The sequence below is a fragment of the Cucurbita pepo genome, chromosome 13 (genome assembly GCF_057944985.1).
Source record: "Cucurbita pepo subsp. pepo isolate OVF chromosome 13, ASM5794498v1, whole genome shotgun sequence".
Classification (NCBI taxonomy): domain Eukaryota; kingdom Viridiplantae; phylum Streptophyta; class Magnoliopsida; order Cucurbitales; family Cucurbitaceae; genus Cucurbita; species Cucurbita pepo.
The window spans coordinates 12,021,267-12,033,795 of record NC_141810.1 but is presented as its reverse complement, the minus strand read 5'-3'; the positions used below and the strand labels follow the sequence as shown (position 1 = coordinate 12,033,795).

The window sequence follows — 12,529 nt, the reverse complement described above, 5'->3', positions numbered from 1 at the left end:
TCCCACCAACTCATTACAAGTGTTCCTCGACGAGAGGCACCAAAAATTATATGGGCTCCACTCGTCTTCGACGTATTAAATTTTCGTTGACATTTTTATTGATATTTTTATGTGATATTGACATGTTAAAAGATTATAAGGGTATTTTCGTCATTTTGTAGAAGTTTCGATGTGGAATATGAAGATTAGCTCGTGAAAAATCAAAATAGAAATATTACACATTTCTGTTTATGAATTTATTGTTGATTTCTATAATTGACTCGGGTCGTTTTATCTATATTTTATCCAATTTAAGTATATATAGCTTAATGAGATCGTTCAAGAGATTAGAGATTTGAATCTAACTTGTTCTCACTTATGTTGTGTTTTTGAACTAAGAAAACGTAACTCAAACGACTAAATATGTGATTAAGGCTAATTTATTTTACGATCGAGAGTAAAAAAAGAAAAAAAAAGGTATGAATAGGGGGTGTTCCTGGGTCAGGTTTGGTTGCGTTTGGACATTTTTTTAGACTAAATTCAATCGTTCGGTTTGTAAATTTTTTCAACCTAAACGACCATTATTAAATAATGAACACAACCTAGCCCAACCCAACCCGATTATAAATTTTTTTTCAGATATTCACATAGTTGGGATTATTTATTCAAATTTTCATTTTTAATAAAAGTAAAAGGTTTAACCCAATTCAAACAGTACAGACAATGTTAAGGTTAAGTTGATCGAATTTTACCCCTATGAATTACTCTCGTTTGATTCGATGTTTTGTTTAAAATATTTGGAAATACGATTTTTGTTTAGAAAATGTGTGAGAACAAAAAATGGTGGTGTATGAAAATGACATCATAATTTTATATAAATTAATAATGTTTTTGTTTGTTTCCGAGAATTACTTACTCCTTCGTTTGATGTCCGATGTTTAAAACTTCATAACCCGTTTGCTATATTAAAAAAAATTATATTTGTAAATATGAATATTCTTTTTTACATATCCCTAAAAAAGAAAGTATGAGATCGAGCCGAAAAGAAAAAAAAAAGAAAAAATTCATTATAATGGTGTAGAAACCTCTCTCGAACACAGTTTTAAAACTATGAGTCTGACAAAGTGGATAATATCTGTTAGCAGTAGACTTGGGGTTATAGAAAGTCATCCCAAATTCACCATTTATGTTTAGACCTTAATTTTTTTAGTTCAACAACACGTTGAATCGTAGGGTTAGCATCTAACCGAGACGGACGTAATTGTCGTCAAAGTTGTCCAATGACATAAAAAAAAGGAAAAAGAATTGATAGACAATGAGAAATGGAAGGAAAAATGATCCTTAAATGCAGGGCGAATACAAGAAAAGAAAGCCCCATGTGAGAGGCACGCAGACAATGTCCAGCCCATCACCACCATCTCTTGTGCACCTGAGACAACTCACTGCACACACCACTGCCTCCTCCTCATCATTAAATGACTGGGTTTGGTTTATAGAGACAGCCTTTCCCTCTTCAAAGTAAGAAGTAAATAAAGTGACCACATTATATGAGAATGTCGAAGTAAATAACGTGACCACATTATATGAGAATGTCGGTGCTATCATGTGCCGAATTGGTCCTTACATTACCTGTAAGATAAAAAGAATCTAAACATTTGAATATTTCTATTTTAGTTCTAGAACGCTCAAAATATTCATTACATATAAAATATCATGACAAAAAAGAAAAAGTTGAAAATTCAAAGATCCAAATAGAAGAACATCAAAGTTTTGGTTGAAATTCAAAACAAAATTTAAGCCAAATTTTTAGTAATAATAAAGAAAAGGAAGACTAATTTAATAATGATTTTGAATGAGAAGAAAAGGAAAAAAAAGAAAAAAAGAGACTAAAAATGGTAAACAATTGCATCATCATCAACATTCTTGTTTCTCCCCTTAATCGTCTGGTTCTGTTAGCAGTTTTAGGAGCGAAGTGCGGAATGAGAGTAAAAAGTGTGGAACCTCTACGTTCAAACCCAACTAACACAGAGAGAGAGAAGGAAGAGAGGGAAATTGGTAGCTACTGCAACTCTGTTTTTCCCTGCCATTCCAAATCCTGCTCTCATTTTCAAATTCTGAAATATATCCTAATCCAACCAACACAAATTCATATTCTTGTTTTCGTTTTTCACTATCTGGGTCAGTTTCACAACCACTGATTTCTCTAGTTCTTGAGGCATTCAAGAAGAAACACACAGAAAAGGAAGCCTGTTCTTCATTTCTGGGTTTCTGTTGTCATCATCAAATCTTGAATATGCAGGAAGAATGTGGGGGTGGGGGTGGTGGTGGGAATGAATTAGAGAAAGAGGGAGAAGAATGAGCAGAGAATTGAGTTTCATTGTGAGGGCCTGGGGAGTTTCATTTCCAAAATCATCACAAACCCTTGAAAGGAAGAAGACGAGAACCATATTTACAACAATGTCTGTGGTGCCAACGGACGATGAACCAGGCCCCACCACCTACCATGCCGAGAAGATCCTCTCCAATGGCGATTTCTATGCCGGCCAATGGCTCGAGGAGCTTCCCGATGGCCATGGAAAGTACCTATGGACAGATGGGTGTATGTACGTCGGCGATTGGAGTAAAGGGAAGCCAAATGGCATCGGAAGGTTCAGCTGGCCATCCGGCGCTACCTATGAGGGCGATTTCAAGGTGGGTTTTATGGATGGTAAGGGCACGTACACGGGTAGTTCAGGGGATACATTTAGAGGTAATTGGGTTATGAATTTGAAGCATGGACAAGGGATTAAGAGCTTTCTTAATGGCGATTACTACGACGGTGAATGGCGTCGTGGTTCGCAGAATGGGCATGGCCGGTATCAATGGCGGAATGGGAATCATTACATTGGGAAATGGAGGAATGGGAAGATCAATGGCAATGGGACAATGATTTGGAGCAATGGAAAGCGGTATGATGGGTATTGGGAAGATGGGTTTCCTAAAGGAAATGGGACATTCAGATGGTCTGATGGGAGCTTCTATGTTGGGATTTGGAGTAAGAATCCTAAAGAACATTCTGGGACTTATTATCCATCTGGGTCTACGGATAACAATTTGGATTGGGATCCTCATGAGGTGTTTGATGTAGATTTGAGTGATTGCAAGATATATCCATGTGAAAGGATTTCATTATATCCTTCTGAGAAGTCGGTGCACCAGGCAGGAGCAGATTTGTTGCAGAGAGATTCAATTGATTCCCATAGTTTTGAATCCGATGTTGATGGAGGTAAGGATGATATTGTAAGAGCTGAACTGGAAAGATCCCTTGATATTCATGTTCTGGAGCTAGATGCCAAAGGAGATGCACAACAACAGCAGACCAGAGTACAGTTGAAGGGAGGTCAAGGTGTTACAATATCTAAAGGCCATAAGAACTATGAACTTATGCTAAATCTGCAGCTGGGCATCAGGTATATCATCAAATGGTATCATTTTTCATTTTGGTTCTATATTTCCTTTTCCTCATTTGATCCTTGCTTTGGATTGCATCACTAAGCTTCTAAGTTCCAAGTGTTTGTAGCTATCTATTATGGAATGATCATTTCTGGTGATATCTATTATAGCCATATCTGATATGCATTTCAAACTGAGTATCTTCGAAACTGATAACTTTGGAACTCTTTGATTTCCTCCAAAGTTAAGTAGTGAAACCATTGACATGATTTGGGGACAAGTTTAAGTAAAGATAGCAAGGTTATGAGATTTTATTTGTGTCTGTCCCATATTGTTCTTGTTTATCTGGACAGACATTCTGTTGGAAGGCCTGCTCCTGCCTCTTCGTTTGACTTGAAAGCTTCAGCATTTGATCCAAAGGAAAAGATTTGGACGAAATTTCCACCAGAAGGGTCTAAGTACACTCCTCCTCATCAATCCTGTGACTTCAGATGGAAGGATTACTGCCCAGTTGTATTCAGGTCAGCCATTAAATAAGAACTTCTGAATATCACTGTCGTATTTCTTTGCAATGATCATTTGTTTCTTGGGTGGGTTATCTAGGAAATGGCTTTGTGCAACTTCTATAGCTCTATTCTTTGAGATAGAAGGTTAATTTTGAGATCTAATATTGGTTGGAGAGGGGAACAAAACATTTCTTATAAGGGTGTGGAAACCTCTCCCTAGTAGACGTGTTTTAAAATATGAGGCTGACCGTGATACGTAATGGGCCAAAGCGGACAATATCTACTAGTGGTGGGGTTGTAATGTTACAAATGGTGTCAGAGCCAGACACTGAAAGGTGTGCTAGCGAGGACGCGGGGTCCCTAAGGGAGGGTGGATTTTGAGATCCCACATTGGTTGGAGAGGGGAACAAAACATTCATTGTAAGGGTGTGGAAACCTTTTCCTAGTAGACGCTTTTTAAAACTTGAGGCTGACGGCAATATGTAACGGGCCAAAGCAAACAATATCTGCTAGCGGTGGGCTTGGACTGTTACAAATGGTATCAGAGCTAGACACCGAGATGTGTGCCAGCGAGGACCCTGGGTCCCCAAGGGGGTGGATTGTGAGATACTACATCGTTTGGAGAGGGGAACAAACCATTCCTTATAAGGGTGTGAAAACCTCTCCCTAGTAGACACGTTAAAAACCTCTCCCTAGTAGACACGTTTTAAAACCTGAGGCTAATGGCGATACGTAATGGACCAAAGTAGAAAATATTTGCTAGCAGTGGGCTTGAGCTGTTACAAATGATATCAGAGCTAGATACTGAGCGGTGTGCCAGCGAGGACGTTGGGTACCCATGGGGGGTGGATTGTGAGATCTCACATCAATTAGAGAGGGGAACAAAGTATTCTTTAGTGGAAACCCTAGTACACGTGTTTTAAAACCTGAGGTTGACGATGATACATAATGGGCCAAAGCACACAATATCTCCTAGCGGTGGGCTTGGGCTGTTACATTAATTATCTTCTTATTCAACTATATCATATGCCAACATAATTTATGATAACCTAAGATGTTTGAGGTTGCTATCAAATACGCTCGGACCTTTCTCATAATTAGAATGTGCAAAAAACCACTGATTTTTGCCGGTTTCGCAACAATTTGGGCGGAATGGGGTTCTACCAGGAAACCAGGGATTTTTAAGTAAAAAGGATCCTCAACCAAAGGATGATAATTCCTTTACAGCAGAACAATACTCTAAACTCCTATCTTGATCAAATAACTTTTCTTTGTAGAAAATATACATACATGTTCCACTTCACTATTACAAATGGAATGAAATAGTGCAGAGCCTCACGGATCATTATATCCATATTTAGGACTCTAAGGAAGTTGTTCAACGTCGATCCAGCGGATTACATGTTATCGATATGTGGGAACGATGCCCTGCGGGAACTTTCCTCCCCTGGAAAAAGTGGAAGCTTCTTTTACTTAACCCATGATGACCGCTACATGATCAAAACCATGAGAAAGGCTGAAGTAAAAGTGAGTTTTCCTTGTCCTTGTTGCATCAAATTCCTTACTAAGTAAAGCTGAATCTTGCAAGGAGAACAGAATATAGTTTCTCTAGTCTATTCCTCATCTTGTTTTCCCTGAATTTTCTTTCTTTTTTCATATCTTCTTTTTCAAATGTTGTTTGATCCAGCTTGCTGCTTCCACTGACATAGTTGTATCTGAGGCTGCAAAATCTGAAAAGACATGCTATGCTATGCATGTTACATGTCTAGAATTAAAACTTGTACTACAATACATTGCAGGTTCTCATACGTATGTTACCAGCCTACTATAAGCACGTTCAAGACTTCAAGAACACTCTGGTTACCAAATTCTATGGTCTTCATTGTGTGAAATTAACAGGCACTACTCAGAAAAAGGTAATGAGGGAAATTTTTAACATCATTTTGAAGCTCAAGTTACTTTCATTTGACAGTCTTGAAATTACAGGTGCGGTTTGTCATTATGGGGAATCTGTTTTGTTCGGAGCATGCTATTCACAGGCGATTCGACTTGAAAGGTTCTTCCCTTGGTCGAACAACTGATAAGCCAGAGTCAGAAATAGATGCAACAACAACCCTTAAAGATCTTGATTTAAATTATATATTTCGGTTGCAAAATGCTTGGTTTAACGAATTTTGCAGGTAAATCTCTTGGTTCTTTCTCTTCCCATCAAACATTTGGTTGCTAGTTATTCTTTCTTTGATCCTTTGATCCTGTTGCCTATCACATAATATTTTCAGCTAGGATGTGAACTGGTGGAAGAACAAGAAAAATTGTGAACTCAATCAATGAATTTGCTTCAAACTTGTTTAGAAAAATGGTTCTTAAATCAACTTGACTAACCTATTTGTATTTTGGAAATTGCACTTTTCTCTTGATTATGCCATAAAATGTGCATGTAGACTGGTTTAGTGAGATATCTTCACGATGATGACTTGAGATCCTACTGTGTACATCTTGTGTTGGGGTCTATTTGATCAGTAATGAATCACTACCCATGTTCTCAAAATGGCTTGAGATCCTATCAGCCTCTTGAGACTGTTGGCAATTGGGATGTGCTTTAGGATCTAATTTGTTTGGAAATCGTTAAAATCGACGTAATGGATTGTTGTTTGGTTTATAACCATATGATTGACTGTTCGGCCCTGGTTTCTGGCTATAGATCATACATGATACTATGTTACAATGAGTTTAAGAGTGCTATGTTTCATTTTCTTAAATTGTTTCGGGTTCTTGTTTCGTATGTTCTTGTAAGGTTAGGGTGCTTCCAATAGACATCAACGACAAACTTCCTTACTTTTCTCCCACAATTATAAGTTCCGAATTTCATTTATGCAGTCAGGTCGACAAGGATTGCGACTTTCTTGAACAGGAGAGAATTATGGATTATAGTATGTTGGTCGGTCTTCACTTTCGAGAAACTTCGCAGCAGGAATCGGTCACGCCTAATGGTCATCAGTCTGGAAACTGTACTCCCGTTGGTCAGTTCTTGTCTTATATTTATCTTTCTTTCCATAGCTCAAGCCATTCGTTACCACCTAATGGTTATGTAATTCTCTCTTTTAATCTCTTTCACAGGAAATGGAGACCATGATGGTTTAGGTTTAGATTCATGCATACCGAGAATGGCCACTTCAAGGTACGAAAAGACCATCGAAATTGTAACATATCTGGGAATTTCAATGATAATATGTTCTAACTCTATGGTTCTCAACTTGCATAAAAGTTTATGTGATATCCCACGTCGGTTGGAGAGGAGAACGAAACATTCTTTATAAGGATGTGGAAACCTCTCCCTAGCAGACACGTTTTGAAAACCTTGAGAGGAAGTCCGGAAGGGAAAGTCCAAAGAGGATAATATCTGCTAGCGGTCGGTTTGGACTGTTACAATAATCTCATATTTGTTATTTTGAGCGAAAGAACCTCATGAACATAAAAGAAAACTCTTAAAAGCAGCGTTTATATTGTGATTATTGTACAGGTGGGCTTCCACAAGTTTGGGCATTAACATGGAAGCAAAGGCTGAAAAGACCATTAGAAAAAGTGATTCGGAAAATCAACTGATTGGGGAACCCACAGGAGAGCGGTATGATGTTATACTTTTCTTTGGAATAATTGACATACTACAAGACTATGACATTAGCAAGAAGCTTGAACATGCATACAAATCAATGCAATATGATCCAACGTTGATTTCTGCTGTGGATCCAAAGCAATACTCGAAACGGTTTCGTGATTTTGTCTTCAAAGTTTTCGTAGAGGACGTTTGAGAGCAAAGTGTATTGATTTTGGCCATATTCTTCGACTTCTAGCAGACAACAGCCAGGGTTCGGTGTTCTCTTTGAGTCCTATGGTAATGGGATTTCCAGCAGAGGACTATCTTTGGCTCTACACTGCCAGATTATGCTTGTCTATCAGACTATCTTTTCAAACCAAGTTTGATACATTCTTTTTCAAAACTATAGTCATACAAGTATTCATTGTTCTAGTTTAAGTTGTATATTAAGGTTACAGACAGAAAATTCCTACTTACAATTTGTACATCTGTTTACGTAGGATATAAGAGTCAATATATATAATGATCAAGCCATTCTTTTCAAACCCATTTTTCTTCTAAGTGGTAGTCTCTTGAGAAAACATTACCTTTACTTTCTTTAACTAATACGTTCGACTCAACTATGTTCGAATTGATATACTATCAATTGTACCCTTTATACCATTAATGGCTCATCAGAAAAAGAAAAAAAAATTATAATAAACATAAAGAGAAACAATGAAATAGAAGGAAATAAAACTTTACTATATTACATATATATGCAGCCTACAAGAATGTTCATACATGAATATTTAGTCGAATAGTGTAGTAAGGGCCAAATTCTATCAAATGCCAAATTAAGGATTTCAGAATCTGAAGTTATGAACAATACAAGCTGTATTCAGTGAACTATTCTATATGATGGATCACTTTTGACTGGCACCATCCGAGATTTAGCTGACCAGGTATAACATAATGTACATGATGAGTTGATTACCATGGTTCGGAGTTCTTACCAATGAACTTTCGAGCAAAAGTGGGTCTGCTCCAACCATCTTCCATCATAATAAGTGCAAGGCGTTTCATCAAGTGATCCACAGCTTCTTCCTCCTGGCAACTTAGCGTGTCGGTTGGACTTGAGGAATTCTGCAGTGGTCGGCTAATGTGATAAGTTCACTGAAGGTTGACTAAAGTTTCAAATGATAAAATGTATTCTTTTCCTTCTTTTTTTTTTCTCTTTTTTTTTTTTTTTTTTTTTTTTCATTTTGCATGTATAGAACGTACCTTTGTTTCCTGATACAACTTCAAATACTCCAGAGATTGCTCATAAAAGCCACAATGGTAGAGAAGAATGCTATAATCTCTCAATTCCTTTGGATCAACGTCAAGGAGGATAAGCCGTTCACATGCTGCAGGAGGAATACTAAGCTTACAGATAAAGATCAAGTAAAGGTAGAAGTAACAGAGCCTTTTTCCTTAAGAAGAGAACGGAATATATTTGTGTTAATGTGGATGAGAGAAAATTAAAACGAAAAGAAAGAACTGTTCGTGCTTTTAGAATCCATGTGCGAAGTTTGAGACCTAATTGGGGTACAGAATGAGGTTTGTACTGAGATCCAATGGACCAACATTTAGCTTGCTAAGGTTTATTTGGGATTCCATTCAGTTGTAACAGCACGTCCTAGCAAATATTGTCCTCTTTGAACTTTCTCTTTTGAGCTTCTCCTCAGGGTTTTTAAACGTGTTTTCTAGGAAGAGATTTCCACACCTTTATAAGGAATGCTTCGTTCTCTTTCCAACCGACGTGGGATCTCACAATCCACCCCCTAGGGGGATCCTGCATCCTCCTAACACACCGCTCGGTGTCTGGCTCTGATACCATTTGTAACAGCCCAAGTCCACCGCTAGCGGAAATTGTCCTCTTTAGATTTTCCTTTTTGGGCTTCCTCTCAAGATTTTTAAAACGTGTATGCTATGGAGAAGTTTCCACACCCTTAATAAGGAATGTTTCGTTCCCCTCTCCAACCGACGTGAGATATCACATCAGTAGCTCTATCCTTCAAAAAAATCCAGTTAGAAATAAACACAATGCTGGCATCAATTTAATATGGCCAACAAAATTCTTCACCTTTCCTCATTTTCTTCTTGTTTGCATTATACGCTAGAAGTTACATGACAGGAAAACAATTGGGAGACTAGCAAGGCTTGAGAATACCAGGAAGTAGGCTGTGTTTCCTCAGTTTATCCCCAGCAAGCCTTATACTACCAGTTTGGTTCATCTAAAACCGATATAAATCTTGGTCCTTCAAATAACCAAATAATTGTGATATCCCTCAATTTCACATTCTTAAATAAAAAAGGGATTTATAAGTATTCAAAAGGCCTTTAGGTGGAGGTTTTTTTTAATAGACTGTAGCTAACAAACTCGAAGAGAGAATTGTAGATTACCGGATAATGCGCGCCTCATATCTCCATAACGCACACTGGTCCAAACTCCACGTTCTAGCCTGTGTTGAGCAGCCTTTGCAGACGCAAGCTGAAAGCCACTGAAAAATATGAAAATGCAAGAAGCAGTGATATTAATACACATATCGGCAAGCACTAATTGGAAGGGGAGGGGGTGACCAATGTAAAGAGTAATTGAATGGTGATTTTGATGATGCAAGAAGATTAGATGGAAGTACATATTTCTCTAAAAGTAGGCTATCCTGCTGATTTAAATAGTTGAAATACCTTTCCTCAGTTGCATTCGATCTATCACTACAGTTAGCAACATCAGCCGCCCTTAAGAATAAACTTCTGGATTGATTTTGTTGAAAAGGCCAAAAAGATTCCTTTAAATTGCTTAGAATCTGCATTCAAGAACACACATACAAAAAGAGTAAATCAGAACTTATCTAGATTGAAAAGATAATAATTATAACTCTGTTGTGCTATAAAGGACATTAATTTTAGCATCTTAGTAGAAAATCTAGAAGCTCCCAAAAATTTGTAAGTCGTAACATCATCAGCCAAATATTGCTACCATAAGGTGAATAAGAAACTTTGATTTACTAATGATTCAATTTGTTTTTTGGTTGACTTGGTTAGACAAAATAACTACATCTTCAACAACTCCTCAACTTTTTAATTATCTACCTTTGATAGGACCAAGAGAAATTACCTCCACCAAGAGACTTTGGGTTGTTATTATGTGTGGTTGATCAGATTCCCTGCCTTTCAGTTTATGATAGGCTGTGGGGAGGCTAAAATCATCATGAGGATGATATATCTCAACATCAAAATCCAGAAGGCTCCATAAACGAAGCATTTTAAGAATCTCAGAGTATATGAGTGACAGTAGTGCAGCTGAGCCTGTACGATGGGTCAAGACCTGACAACAAACAATAATTCATTTCCATTAAAAAAGAACAACAATAGACTCAAAATTGAAAATAAAGGGCATAATCTTTTACCGTGTGAAGATATAGAGCTCGTGGTTCTGTTTGAGCTTTACAACTGGTTCTTCTGAAACCCTATGGGCAGAAATGGGAAAAGCATTATACTTATATACAGCAAAGGTACACGTTTGTCAAATTTGAAAATCTTACCTTCATGACGTACAAATACCTCTCTACACTTTCCAATAAACTTTCTGGTGATAAATTGAATGAAGATTTGTAGTGAGTACAATAGCCCATGGAAAGGTCATTTATTCTATGAACAAATGCATCGACCGGAAGAGGAACAGATGAATGAGATACCAAGGAATCATCCTCTGCTGCAATATAAAGAGCAGCTTTCGCCAAATCAACACACCTATTAATGCTAATACTGGTTTCCCTCTCTATATTAGATAAATAATGAATCTGAGTCAAGAAACCCTTCCTAGCCTCCTGCATAGTCATTGACCACCAAAATAAGATTTATTTGACTAATTTCAGCAAAATGTTCTTTCATTTTTCTTAACCATGTTAGGTTAACATTGTCAAAGCACAGAGCAAAAATATCAAACTACCGAAGTTCTACATTAAATACCATACAAATTATAAGTATCATGGTGTTCTAAATGTTCTAATTGGACCTATTGCATGATCCAAGACCAAGAAAGTTCAATAAACATTCATTCTTCCTCTACGAAAATTCAAATAACTTCGTAAATCTAGTTCTAATCTTTAGCATCTAGCTTGTTTTAAGAGCAAATTACCACACTCATAATTTCTCTTAAAACAGGCTCCATTATCTAAAACAAGTTCTACCGAAAAGAGTGCAGAACACATTGAAGTTTCAAAACTTGAAGACGAACTAAATAAGGGACGTGAATTGAATCAAAAGCAGCCGGTAAACAAACCAGAAGAGAAAACAGAAGAATGAATTACCTTAGCATAGGTGGAGTCAATTCCAGAAGAATCCAAAGCATCGTGGAGAAGGAAGCGGAAATCCTTGGGAGCATCGGGCTGCCGAAACCCACCGGAACAAACCACTCGAAAACTCAGCGAGGTGGAAGGGGATGAAGATGAAGATGAAGATGAAGATGAAGATGAAGAGAAATTGAATTTGGAGAGTTTCGAAGAAGAAATCAGCCTTGGAATGCACAAGGAAGCAGAAGTGAAGGAAGCCATTGTCACTAGAAATCCAGAAGCAGAGAAGTTCAGTGTTGCAGAGATATAAAATATCTTTCCGGCCCCATCAACGTAAAATATTGATAAAATATCGACATTTTTTTATTAAAAAAAATATAATAAATATTAAAAAAAAATTAAAAAATTAAATTACTTAATTAATCTTTCCCTCATTTTAAATAAGTTTAAATTAAATCAACGATAAAATATCCATGGATCTTAAAAATATTCAAATATATATTATTCATAATTAATTTATTGACCTGTAAAAAAAACCTCATTCCATCGATCTTAAAAGTATTTTGATGTAAACGACTAAATTATAAAAAAAAAATAAAATACATAGAGACAGACATTATTGTTATAAACTATAACTGATTTTACTGGAGCAAGTTGACGGACGACTCAAAGTTTGTTAGATTTAATATATCGAGTAA

The 12,529-nt window shown here is 37.0% G+C and overlaps 2 protein-coding genes across 9 annotated transcripts; one reads left to right on the top strand and one right to left on the bottom strand.

Moving 5' to 3' along the window:
* Nucleotides 1-1,302: 1,302 nt before the first annotated feature.
* Nucleotides 1,303-12,147, bottom strand: LOC111808320 (uncharacterized). 8 transcript variants are annotated; one of them, XM_087116829.1, is made up of 9 exons: nucleotides 11,850-12,146; nucleotides 11,082-11,366; nucleotides 10,947-11,006; nucleotides 10,655-10,864; nucleotides 10,225-10,343; nucleotides 9,940-10,037; nucleotides 8,776-8,966; nucleotides 8,508-8,637; nucleotides 1,303-1,608 (listed from the first exon to the last, which is right to left on the bottom strand). In XM_087116829.1, the coding sequence occupies exons 1-9, from the start codon at nucleotides 12,090-12,092 to the stop codon at nucleotides 1,559-1,561; spliced, it is 1,386 nt and encodes a 461-aa protein (XP_086972955.1). In that variant the 5' UTR covers nucleotides 12,093-12,146; the 3' UTR covers nucleotides 1,303-1,558. The 8 variants fall into 8 exon arrangements, 7 of the variants coding, with proteins under 7 accessions (XP_086972955.1, XP_086972952.1, XP_086972953.1 ...); XM_087116826.1 differs by lacking the exon at nucleotides 1,303-1,608 and adding an exon at nucleotides 5,451-5,660 and having other exon boundaries at nucleotides 11,850-12,147; XM_087116827.1 differs by lacking the exon at nucleotides 1,303-1,608 and adding an exon at nucleotides 5,451-5,660 and having other exon boundaries at nucleotides 8,776-8,900; nucleotides 11,850-12,145.
* LOC111808318 (phosphatidylinositol 4-phosphate 5-kinase 4) lies at nucleotides 1,723-8,061 on the top strand. Its single transcript, XM_023694231.2, has 8 exons — nucleotides 1,723-3,428; nucleotides 3,765-3,932; nucleotides 5,279-5,444; nucleotides 5,717-5,833; nucleotides 5,904-6,097; nucleotides 6,795-6,937; nucleotides 7,035-7,095; nucleotides 7,438-8,061. The coding sequence occupies exons 1-8, from the start codon at nucleotides 2,335-2,337 to the stop codon at nucleotides 7,724-7,726; spliced, it is 2,232 nt and encodes a 743-aa protein (XP_023549999.1). The 5' UTR covers nucleotides 1,723-2,334; the 3' UTR covers nucleotides 7,727-8,061.
* Nucleotides 12,148-12,529: the final 382 nt, after the last annotated feature.